General features: G+C 30.4%; 1 protein-coding gene across 1 annotated transcript; it reads right to left on the bottom strand.

Moving 5' to 3' along the window:
- Positions 1 to 4,439: 4,439 nt before the first annotated feature.
- LOC136230057 (cytochrome P450 724B1-like) lies at positions 4,440 to 7,544 on the bottom strand. The gene is made up of 9 exons (XM_066018992.1): positions 7,219 to 7,544; positions 6,816 to 7,140; positions 6,581 to 6,733; positions 6,156 to 6,401; positions 5,991 to 6,077; positions 5,692 to 5,770; positions 5,477 to 5,583; positions 5,003 to 5,127; positions 4,440 to 4,776 (listed from the first exon to the last, which is right to left on the bottom strand). Exons 1-9 carry the CDS (start codon positions 7,422 to 7,424, stop codon positions 4,665 to 4,667), a joined length of 1,440 nt encoding a protein of 479 aa, XP_065875064.1. The 5' UTR covers positions 7,425 to 7,544; the 3' UTR covers positions 4,440 to 4,664.
- Between the last annotated feature and the right edge of the window lie 4,642 nt (positions 7,545 to 12,186).

The raw sequence follows: 12,186 nt of genomic DNA, 5'->3' as shown, positions 1-12,186 counted from the left end.
TAGATATGTCTGACCAAAATATGCACATAGCCTTACCAAGGTCTAAGTTTTGATAGAAAACGATATGAATTAACAACTATAATGAAAAATTTAGAGAGATTTTATGTTAACACTCATGTTCGGCTCTGTTTAAATGGCATTTCGCCCCCGTTTGTCTGTTTTTTCGTTAGTTTTCTCATATATTAGTTACATGAATTTGTTTAAAGTTAGCCTATTAACCTTCTAAACTTGTTTATAGTAATTTATTATTATCTAAAACGATATAGTTTTTAATTTTTCCAAATCTTCCTTTATTTTACTATGTAAATTTATCATGTTATTTTAAGCAAGTCAGTGCTAACAAGACAAACACTCTATAAGTTCATGGGGCTATCAATTTTTTCGAACCAAATTTTATTTCAATCACGGAAGGGATCCAATTGACGGTTTCAATATACCTTAGGGACCTAATTGGCTATTTTAAGACACTTTGTACAAAAATTAGTAAGAATCTTACCTCTGAATTTCTGTATCTGCCACTGTCCACATATATTAGAAATTTATTTTATTAATATAGCATCATCCTCTAGAATCACTCTTTACTAATGTCTTCTATCTCAACACTATCCATTCAAGACTGAATTGAATTGTTATTGGTTCTTCACTCAATCAAAACATCGTGTATGCAGAGAGCCTGACTTGAGAGGTTTGAGATAACTACAAAATCAATGTGTATTCTATTAAGTTGGAAAGCAATATATAGGCACTGTCCAATTAGTTACAACAAACTTAGGATATGAATTTCAAAATATAGGAAGACTAGTTCAATGGTAATCCTAACAAATTTGTATTAAATGTTTGACTTGGTAAATATATGTAATACTCCTCAAACTAATGGTGGACAGAACCTTGCAAAGTGGTTTAGTGAGAATGTCTACTATTTGATCAATTGTAGAAATGTAGCAAATTCTTAGTGCCTTACGAGTAACTTTATCTCTAATGAAGTGAAAGTCAATTTTGATGTGTTCCGGTTATAAAATAGCACCTAAAACTTGTTGTAACGATCATAAAATAGCACCTAAAACTAATAATTATCACAAGAAATAACTGGAGCAGGAGCCCATACATCCGAAAAAAGTTAATTTCGACGGATTAGTAGCAACAAAATCAGAATTAGAAAAGGGAAAATGATGTGCCTTACTAACACATCACAATGGACATTTTGTTTCTAATGAAAGCAATTATATTCAGTGACAAAGTTTTCCAAATAATAGGAAAATTCGCATGCCTTAATCTAGCATGCCAGCTCAAACTTGGCAAGGCAAAAATGAAGGTAGTGATATGGTGTGAAGGCCATTCTTATTCGTTCTTTGATATATCTCATTCTTTATCTTCAAATCCTTCAACACAAATGGTGCGTTTAGTATGACGTAATGCAATGTAATTTAATTAAAGTTGTAATGTAATCAAACTTGTAATGTAATGGAATGGAATTGTGATTCCATTACCATGTTTGGTTAAAAAAATGATGAAATGTAATTAGCATTACATTACTTATGTTTGCTTAGTTAAATATAATCGCAAAATTTTATTTACATAATTAAAATAAAAAAAATATGAAAATCGTGAAATTAGTATATAATTTTTCGTGTTTTCATAGTTTTTTTTCTTTACATTTTTCTCGTTTTTTGTTTTCCATTTTCACCGTTTTTTTTATTTTCTCATTTTCTTATTTTTCAATATTTTATTTTATTTTTTTGCTTTTTTTTTAGCTTTTCTAGTTTTTGCGTTTTTGAGAATGTTGAGAAGTGAGATTTGACAAATGAGAGGTTAGATGGAACTTTAAAGATAGAAATTAGGATTACTTGTTGGATGTAATGAGAATTCAATCCATTTTTTTTTATGTAATTACAATAGTTGTTAAACAAAATTTAGTCTATGGATTTCTCATTCCATTACAACAAAATTTTAAAGTGCAACCAAACATGGTAATGACCCTTCAATGTAATGGGTATTCCATTACAAAGCCCATTACATCTTACCAAACGGGCCCAAAGTGATTAGCAAACAAATTCAACTAAAATAAAACTTGGTCGAGTTACAGAGGAGACAAATGACAAGTTATGATTGTTTTAGGAACATGTAATATATTTTTGAATTGTACACAAGACGATTGAGAAAGAGAAAATTTAGAATGGCCAATATGAGAAATGAGGATAATGTTGTCATCACATACTTAACTTCTTCCAGACCATCAGATTTGGAATTAACATGAAAATTCTCCAAATCTGCAGTTAGATGATGAGGCACACCGGAATCAACAAGCTAATCAGAGGAGCTACGGTTGGAAGTGGTAGCCATGTTGGACGAAAGTTTGAAATTTTCACGAGTGTTGCGACTAAAGTTGGGTGACAAGCACTATGTGCTAATATGTCATGTGTCGTTGCAATAATGATAGGTTAGAGTTCTTGCATCAAAAGGGAAAGGCATAATACTATTATTTCGATTGAAATGATTGCTCGAAAAATTGTTTAGTATTATTTATGGCGGAATAATTAATTGAAGGGGAGAAAATTAGTGTTGCACTTTCTCGATTTAATTATCTTTCTTCACTCAAAAGAAGACCAATTAGAACATCATAGGAAATGGCTTGTAAACGAGCTTCCAAAGCACAAACAAATGGTCTATAGGCGGTGCCTAGACCATTAAGAATTGCTTCAACCAAGTCATCATCTAAAACAGGATGCTAGAGAGCAGTTAATTGATCACTAATGATTTTAGCATTTACAAATAAGTAGAGATATTGTCATTCTCTTTTTTAAATTATACAAATGGTATTTGAGGTCTCTAATCTGAGAGGGAGAGCTTGTTGAATAAGCTATAGTAACCTTTTTCCAAGCCTCTGATGCAGTTTCAACCCTTACGACTTAAGGCAAGACATGTGTTGATAGAGATGAAATTATCCAACTAAGAACTTGTTAGTCTTCTTGTTACCAGGGATCATAGGTCGGATTGACCGCTCCAATGGAAAATTTCTTAGTTGATGGTAGCATGGTTGCATCAATGTGATGTGCCAACTCTTGTCCCCTTAATATTGGTAGTAACTGAATTTTCCAGAGCAAATAATTGCTCGAAGTGAGTTTGAGGGATGATTGATATATGATATTTGGTGTTTAGAGTGATTTTGTGGATTGGAATGCAGTGTTTTGGTTTGAGGAGATGTTACCATTTTCGGTCATGTTGTTGTGCAGAGGGGATTAACGAACAAAGAGGGAAAAAAGAGACTTACATAGTTGTTAACCCACTAAGAACTCTCATACAATGAGAGATTTGAGATCATTAGAAAACCTCTGTGTTTCTATTAAGTTGGAAAGCAATATATAAACACTATACAGTCAGTTACAATGGACTTAGGATATGAATTTCGAAATATATGAAGACTAGTTCAATGGTTTTTTTTTTTTTAATAAAATGTCATATTCATTCCATTAGATTAAAAAGTACAGATACAACAAATAAGACTTCCTACCCATACAGGCTATAGCCAGTACAAGATCCACAAAGGGAAGAAAGAAGACTACAAAGAGCAAAAGGAAGACTACAAAGAGCAATACAAAGATTACAAAGAGCAATACAATAAAAAGTACAAATACAATAAAATTAGAAATCATATCATTCTCATAAGTCGATTCCCGTTGAAAAAACGTTGTAACCCATACTTCATCATTTAGGCTCTTCCGGTCGTTCGGATCTGAGTCCTTTCTTTTTTTGCAACCACGTAGATCTATAGATCTACGGACAAGATGAACCTTTTGCGCTCTTGCTGAGACCGAAAAAGAATAAATGAAAGAAATATAGCTAACAAGTGTAGATCTAACGAAAAAGAAGTACAATAAGGAGTATGGATTTCAAAGTAAGAAGAAAAAGTAGATCTAAACCTAAAAACTAAATCTGAACCTAAATGGGAGGAGGAACTGAACCTCAAAGAGTAAACCTGATAAGAATCAAGATCAAAAACGTTGAATGGCAATGATAATGGTGGAAAATTGCTGAGAATAAGATATTTAGAAGAGAAAGGAAAGCAGAAGAGTATGGAAAGTTTTAGAGAGAAGCTAGAGCTTCTCTTACTAGAAGCGAAAAAAAGTAAAATTAGACCTTTTAGTTCAATGGTAATCTTAATGATCGTGATCTTAACAAATTTTTATTGGATGTATGACTTGTATATATATTCATAAGATTCTGATATCAATTTTAATATTTTTGATCCAATATTATATAAACATTGTTCACTTTGGTCAAGTCTTATTTTTAAGGCTTTACAATACGCATTTACATATGTTGAAAATCTACCATATTAATATAGGTCAGTCTCACTTTCTATTTTCAATACGAAATTAAATTAAATTTATATTTATAAATATGGCCAGTGTTTAAGACTATTCTTTAATTAGACAGTGACGGATAAGATATTATAATTATTATATAAATAAAAAGGTTGCTTATAATATGTTCAACAATTATAATCCACATAAAATTTTAGTAAATATGAATTGAAAGAAAAGACAGTCGTATAGATAATTGTGGAATTAACAACCTTTCCTTTCAATAAAAAGACAAAGACTCACAAAGACTTACAACTAATTGAAAAGAAGATACGAAAATAACATAGAAGAGAAAAAAAAAGCCTAATGAGGATTTGAGGTCCAACTTGAACAAGGATCCAAATTTAACTTCAGCCCTTTCTCAAATTCTACGTATGGATATGCCATTGGTTGGTCAACACTTTCTGTCCTCCACCTATATAATTATATCAATATTAAAATAATATACTTTTTCTCAAATAAATTTATTAATAAAGTATAATTAATCCAAATCAAAGCTTTAAGAAAAAAAAAACATCTTTATTTAACATTTTGATTTTTTTTTTTTTTTAATAAAATGGCACGTATCATTCTATTAACTTAATAATACAGATATAGCATGAAAGAAAGAGGAATAAAACCTTCATCCACAAAGAAGTTACCTGAAATTTTGTAGAAGGTGATGGAGGAAGAAAGCAACTTCAACCTTGGCAAGATCTGATCCTGGGCAGCATCTTATTCCTCCGCCGAAAGGTGTAAATTTCTTACACAGTGTTGGATCTTCAGACTGCATATTACCATAATTAAAAAGAAAAACATCAAAATTAATATCAATAAACCACTCAATTTGGTATTAGTTTCGCACGTGCACATTAAACTTGGAATTGATTTGAAAATGTAATGGAATCCAAAGCGTAAGGTTGTGTAAAGCAATAGTGCATTCCACCTTGATGAAAAAGGGAGTAAAACAGTTAGGTTGTCGAAATCAAAAAGGTCCACTCCAAAAATTTGTACAAACAGCCCAAGAATAGTACATATATCATTTTTGAAAATTATAGGATGGTCCATTTCTAGGACAACCCTATTCTATTCCATTCTAGCTTAATTTTATCTCATTATATATAATTATTAATTACCTCCCATCTCCATGGATTAAACTCCAGAGCACTCTTGTGCAAAGATGGCTCTAGATGTACTGCAGTAAAAACAGGTAGTACTTTCCAACCAGCTGGAATTATGTAGTCTGAAAAACACCATTACCCCATCATTAATTAATTTATGAAGAATAAAAAGTGCATGCATGCATTCCACGATTAAGTCTAAAGCACATATATAATATTTGTTTAATGACCTCTAAATTTGACATCTTTTAGAGCCTTTCGGTGCACAAATTTTACAACGTTGCCATATCTTAGTGCTTCATTGATCACCTACAATATAAAGTCAATTTCATTTCATTAATTAATACATCTAAAGTAGTAACATCATGCTATATATAATCATTTCAAAACACTAATAATCAAAATGTCAATTTTAACTCATCAACCTCATACGAATGACACGTGTAACATCAATCATATATGCTAACATATATTATTGTTTAAAAAAACAAAAAAAAAATTAAAATAGTAGTAGGGAAAATCCATTTACATATTGTGTAAATTCCATGTTTCTGTAATCTTCCCAGTTCAAAAACTCATCTTTCTCCTTGAGGGATCTTATTTTTTGGTGCTCCATCTGTATAATTAGTATGGAAATTAGGAAATGATTATGTTTAATAATAATAATAATAAACAATAAGTAAGTTTAATTAACCTTTAATTGTTGAAAAGCAGAGGGTGATTGAGCTATGAAATGAACAACCATAGCCAATAAAAGTGAAGTGGTTTCATATCCACCCAACAGAGAATCCAAAACAAAACTAACTTTTTCATCTTGAGATAAGGTATCAACAGATAGAAGTATCTCTAGAAAATCACTGCTCCTTTTTCTAGAAATACAAATATTTTCTCTTCTTTCCTCAATAATGCCTTTGACAGTGCTTGATATTCTGCTTCTAGCCTGTAAAGAAAAATGAAAGAAAAGGGTCAAGCACATGCTTTTTTCTTTTTCTCAAACAACCTATGCCCTATATAATTATTATTCAAACCCACTCTTTTCTCATTTACACTAATTAAAGCTGAATTAACAATCTTTTTTCTTTTTCTTTTTCTTTTTATTTTTATTTGCAGCAGCAGCACCTGAACAGCTCTAGCATATGGAGTTCCAGGAATATAAAGAGGAAGTGAAATTAGTCCTTTCATGAAAGTGAGAAAATCTTCTAGAATTTGTGTTGTTTGTGGCTCATCCTGTGTTAATCCCAGCACTTGCTTCACTATTACATTGAATGTGAACTGTCTCCAAACAAACAAAAACAAAAAATGAATTAATTTCTGAAATGATGATAAGATTTATGTTATAGAAATGAAGAGGTACCTTCCTAGCCTCTTGACAGAACATGACTTGTTGTTTATCCTTCCAAGAATGAAGTACTTGAATAGCAATCTTCTCAATATCATTAAGAAAATCAGGCTTTGATTTGGTAATAGAGACAAGAGAAAGAGCAACGTTTCTTAATCTTTTATGAGTATCACCAACAGCAACAAGCATAGAAACGTTTCCTAGAATACCATGAATTGGTTTGGGATAACTGCACTCGAATAACTTCCCTTCATTTTGAAGTATGAAATAGTTGAGCTCTTCATCACATGAAACCACTGTTGGACAGAAGAACAAATGGGACTTAAACACTTTCCCATACCTGAAATTATTAACACAAAATCAAACCATCAATCCATTATTATAGTGATTAATTAACATTCATTAATTAATTAATTACCTAGAGCAGTGATCCCGGAGAAACGACCCAAGAGAATTAGAAGAATGAGGCTTTAAAAAACTAAGTGTTTCACCTAAAATCGGCCACCCAAATGAGCCTTTAGGGACATTTTGCTTCATGAAAATAGGCAAAAAATGATTCAGGATCAGACCCAAAACACCACCAAAAATGCTTACAAAAACACCAATCCAAAAACCTCCAGCCATAGGAAAGGTAAAGAAAAGAAAAGAAAAGAACAGAAAAGGGTTGTGCTTTTATTTTGTTGTATTTCAAATTAAAAAGCAAGAAAGATGAAGTAGAAAGAAACCACGATTTTTATAGACTAACCTCCAATATTTGCTATATATATAGGCACAAGTTTGGAGGGAGAAAGTCTTCTAAATTATTAGCAGTGTTGACATGTATACTAAATAACAAAATCAATTTTGTACGAATTTCATCCCTTAATTCATTTAGTCATTCAGATTCTATGTCAACACTACTATATACATTATTTTCTTTACTATTATTTTTTTCTAAGCCATCCCGTATTGTTGGTGGATAATTTAGATAAATTCAAATTCGAACGAAATAAGTGTATAAATCTTTCTCGTGAGATAAAACTTTTCAATTAAATATTTTCACCATAACTGCATTTTCATGCACATTCAAATTTATTTAAAAAAGATTTGGGGTTTGTTTCGATTTTTGGGAGCTATTTTAACTTTTGACTCAACACTGTACAATTAGTGTTTAGTTAGATTTAGAAAATACATCATCTTTTAGCAATTTTTTTTAAAATCGACAACTTTCTCAAACTTTTCATAAAAAATATTTATATTCATTAGATTTTGAAAAGTTTATCGTTTTATTTTTGTAACTATCGATGGTATTTCGATCTTTTAACATTATGGATGAATAAAATAAAATTTTATAAGTTATCTTATTTTATTTTTGTTTAATTATTTAACTTATTAAACATTTTACATTCTTCCTAATATAATAAAATACTAAGATACATTTGATTTACATGTTGTTTGTTATTTGCCGTTGAAAAATAATGTTTTTTTCAAAAAGTTGCAAATTCTTGTTTTTATAAAAATTTAGTCTTCAGCTATAAAAGACAAATAGGAGGTGTCCAGAGCATCTCCAATAAAATGTGATGAGGTGGAAGGTGCTTGAAAGAGTGTCTTGCATTTAAGTAATAAATGTTGCTTAAATTATTATGATAGTTTTTATCAATTTTTGGCACTCCTTTAACATTCTTACTTTTTCTTTTTTAATATAAAAAAATGATTAATTTTCTATTATTGGTGAAATTTTATAGTAATATTTATAATTAAAATAAATTATATATTACAAAATAGATTTGACCATAGGTCGGGCTTTCATGTATAATAATCAGTCCAAGTCCAGCTCAATCCACTATTAATTTCGGTGGGTTCGGGCTTAAATATCAAATCGGAAGTCCAATCTATATAAACCCACCTCAAAATATATACATAACTTTTAATTATAAAAAATAAAATTTATACTTAAAATTAAATATTTAATCTATAAATTAATAATTAATATTAATAGGTGGATCAGATTGGGTCAGCCCGTACTATTTTTATCAATCTCAAACCCGCCTAAAAATAGACGGATTATAGTGGGTTTGAATCGGATTGTACCTATGATCAACTTTCATCATCTAAGCCTGGCCCAAGAGACAAGGGTCTGCACGGGCGGGCGGAAGGATACCCAGATCCATGAACAGATCTAGTATAAAATAATGATTTGTAAGATTATAGAGACAACTTTTAAAATAAAGTATTAAGTTTTGATAACTTTTAAAATTACTTGTATTTAATACTCTAAACCAAATATCTAAAACTGTTTTGTTTAAAGTAAAAATACAGATAGGAGTGAAGAAATCAATAAGCAAAAACCCTTTAATTATTCATCCAGTGATTCTTCTTCTATTTGAGTAAAAAAAAATTACAGAGGTAAAAAGAGATTTATTTGGTGAGAGAGAGTATTTGCATAGGAAATGAAGTCCACCGCGCTAGTCTACGGCCCTATATCTTTACTGCTTCCAATAGGCTTGCAGAAGATAGAAGATGGAAGATGGAGTCAATACAATACAAAGGACATAAAGACTCGATATCATAATTAATTAATTAAATTCCGATTAGTACTTGTTTTCTATTTAATCATTACCTTTATCATTATCACTTAATATAGTATATATCAAATTACCTTTATCTTTATACAAAATCAAATTCTTTAATTGACTATAAATATTAAACTCGGACAGTAATATAAAGCTCATTTTTTTATGAAAATTTTATATACATATAACTAACAGAATGTGTAAACTTCTCCTAAAGTTTGAATCAAATCATAAAATTTGCACAAAAGCTTACAAAAATATTTTATATATTTTATTGGCTGCATGAAATTAAGCATTTTCAACTGGTCAGAATGGTTCTTTATTATCAATTTTTATAATTTAATTGCTTTATTTGAATCTAGGCAAGTATCAACTAACAATTTGAAAGAAAAAACAAAAATAATAATAATAATTGATGCAATGAAAAAGTTTATTCCCGTCAAAAAAATTGTTTACCTTTACCTTTTCTAGAAGGAAATGTATATATAATATATACAATTTTTAAAAAAAGAAAGAAAGAAAAAGGAAATGTAATTTTGATGTTGAGTAGAGTTACTATTAGGTGGTGAGTCTATACTGTTGAAGATACCCCCTATATTTTTATTTTTATTTTAAGGTTAAAAGTATTTAGTGTTGGGTTCTTGTAGTTTTAGGTAAATTGTAACTGTGTTCATATTAGTTTTGGACAAGCGGTTATATTTTATCTTATTTTACTAAAGTTATTCAAATTTGCTTTTTATTTTAACAAAATTATTCAATTTTACTTTTGGGACCACAAAATCAAAATTTTTTTTTTTTTATGTAAAGTTAATTTTAAAATAATTTTTTATAAAACAAAATGAAAGAAAGACAAAACAAAACAAAACAAAAAAACAGTGTAAGTCTACCAGCTCTTAGGAACAAAACGATGTTTCTAAATCCACATGTCAAATTAGCCACACGTTGTGTGGGTAGCCTGCCGAGATTCCTATCCAAAAATCACTTAATTCACACAATGTATAACTATTCCACACGCCATATGAAACGAAATCAAACCACAAGACATATACAAAGGCAAGCCGAATGTCGTGTGCCTTACAATTCCAATAGATGCTTCACACATTAGCCCAACGATACGAGACGTCCAGCATGCACCGAATCGAACCAAGAGCTCATACTTGAAGTCTAAACTCCTTACTCACACTTATGCACAGCCACAAACCATCTCTAAACCAAGAAAATATGAGTTAGTGGGTTGATGTGGTAAGGTAGTGGAGTGAGAATATGAGAAAATTGAGGAAGGCATGTTAGTAGGCAGAATTCTGATAGAGAAATAAGGGTTGTGGGCAACTAATTCAATCTACAAACCTTCTTAAAAAAACTATAAATAGCACCATAAATCTTCATTCCATATCACCAACCAACAATCCCAAAAATACTTACTCAAATGTTAAGTTCTTATATTCTTAAGTGGTATTCTTCATAATTTCTAGCTCATTTAATTAAGCTTTTATAGTTCATATCCAACATTTTTCCACTCCCATTTCAGACCATTTAAAGTCCATTTTCGCTCTCGATCTCTTATAAACACTTGTTCCTGACTTCCTGAATTTAAATTTAGCATTTCATTCTGCCTGATTCCATATCCAGAAACTCAATGTACAAGCTAATCTTTGTACCAAAAATTCTTTTACACAATTTGCCCAACCTTTTCACATTATACCCGCCTATTTCGTTTTTATGTTTTAGACCCTTTAAAGTCTGTTTTTGCTCTTGACTTGTTCTAAACATTTGTTTCTGACCTCCTGAAGTTCAATTTGGCCTTTTGTTTTACCTGATTCCGTATCTGAAAGCCCATTTTATGAGCTGATCTTTACACCTCAAACATTTTACATATTATGTTTCCAGCTTTTATACAATATGCCTCCTTTTTATTTGCACATTCTGAAGCCCTAAACTTTTACATAAACTCATTCTTGACACCCTGAACTTGATTTTAGCCTTTTATTTTACTCAATTCCGTATTCGTAAGCTTGCATACAAGTTATCCAAAGTTCGGTCCAAATCTGCCCCTAACTTGAACCACATGTCATGTTTTCAATTGCCTCAAAAATCGGAATTAGAAATTTGTTAACGAAGTCAACGCCGTGCTTCGGCAACTGATCCTGGTGTTCGTGAATCCCAAACCAACGTCAATTCAACGCCTCGCTGAGATAGTCAATTGTGGGTACGAGTTTATCGTTGAATTTTTTTATTTCATTTCCTTTCTTGTAATTATTGCATTTCAATTTAATTCATAGTATTGATTTGTTATACATTCATTCAATTGATTTAGCTATATGTTAATATAGAATTATTTCAATTGTAATCATCTTAATTATTTGTTTTAAACACATATATTCAGACCCACATTTACATCAACAAATATCCATTTTTACCAAATATTATATCAATGTTGCACATTTATTTCCTCTATTTACTCATCTTTAATTCATCCGAAATGGCTTTAAAAAAATTAATTATCTAGCAAAGTTTTATAACGGCGCTAAAGACTGAATAGGGACTTTTTCAATCATTGTGTCCCTCGTCAATTGTCTCGTTAGATTTCAAGTTTTAGTGCGTAAAATCCATAAACTTAACAGTCCATATTAATTGAGAATAATTTTTCTGTTATACCCGCACCCTAACCACAAATTACAATATTGAAAATTAACATATTCGCAAAATATCGCTCACAGCTTTTTATTTCAATAAAATAATAACAATCAATTTGGAAAAAAAAAAAGATTACTAACGTGATAACCACATTCTAAAGAACTCGAGAAATTTTACTGTCCGCCGGGCATACCACCTAA

This window comes from Euphorbia lathyris, chromosome 5 (genome assembly GCF_963576675.1).
Source record: "Euphorbia lathyris chromosome 5, ddEupLath1.1, whole genome shotgun sequence".
NCBI classification, from domain to species: domain Eukaryota; kingdom Viridiplantae; phylum Streptophyta; class Magnoliopsida; order Malpighiales; family Euphorbiaceae; genus Euphorbia; species Euphorbia lathyris.
Note: the sequence above shows the minus strand (reverse complement) of the source record. Positions and strands in the feature narration are given on the sequence as shown.

Bases quoted from the DNA above. Each gene is read 5' to 3' on its own strand.
- LOC136230057 (XM_066018992.1), bottom strand. From the start codon at position 7,424: ATGGCTGGAGGTTTTTGGATTGGTGTTTTTGTAAGCATTTTTGGTGGT. The intron at 6,734-6,815 runs GTACCTCTTCAT...GTTTGGAGACAG, and splicing joins TCTGTCAAGAGGCTAGGAAG to TTCACATTCAATGTAATAGT. The intron at 5,128-5,476 runs GTAATTAATAAT...GGTAATATGCAG, and splicing joins TTAATCCATGGAGATGGGAG to TCTGAAGATCCAACACTGTG.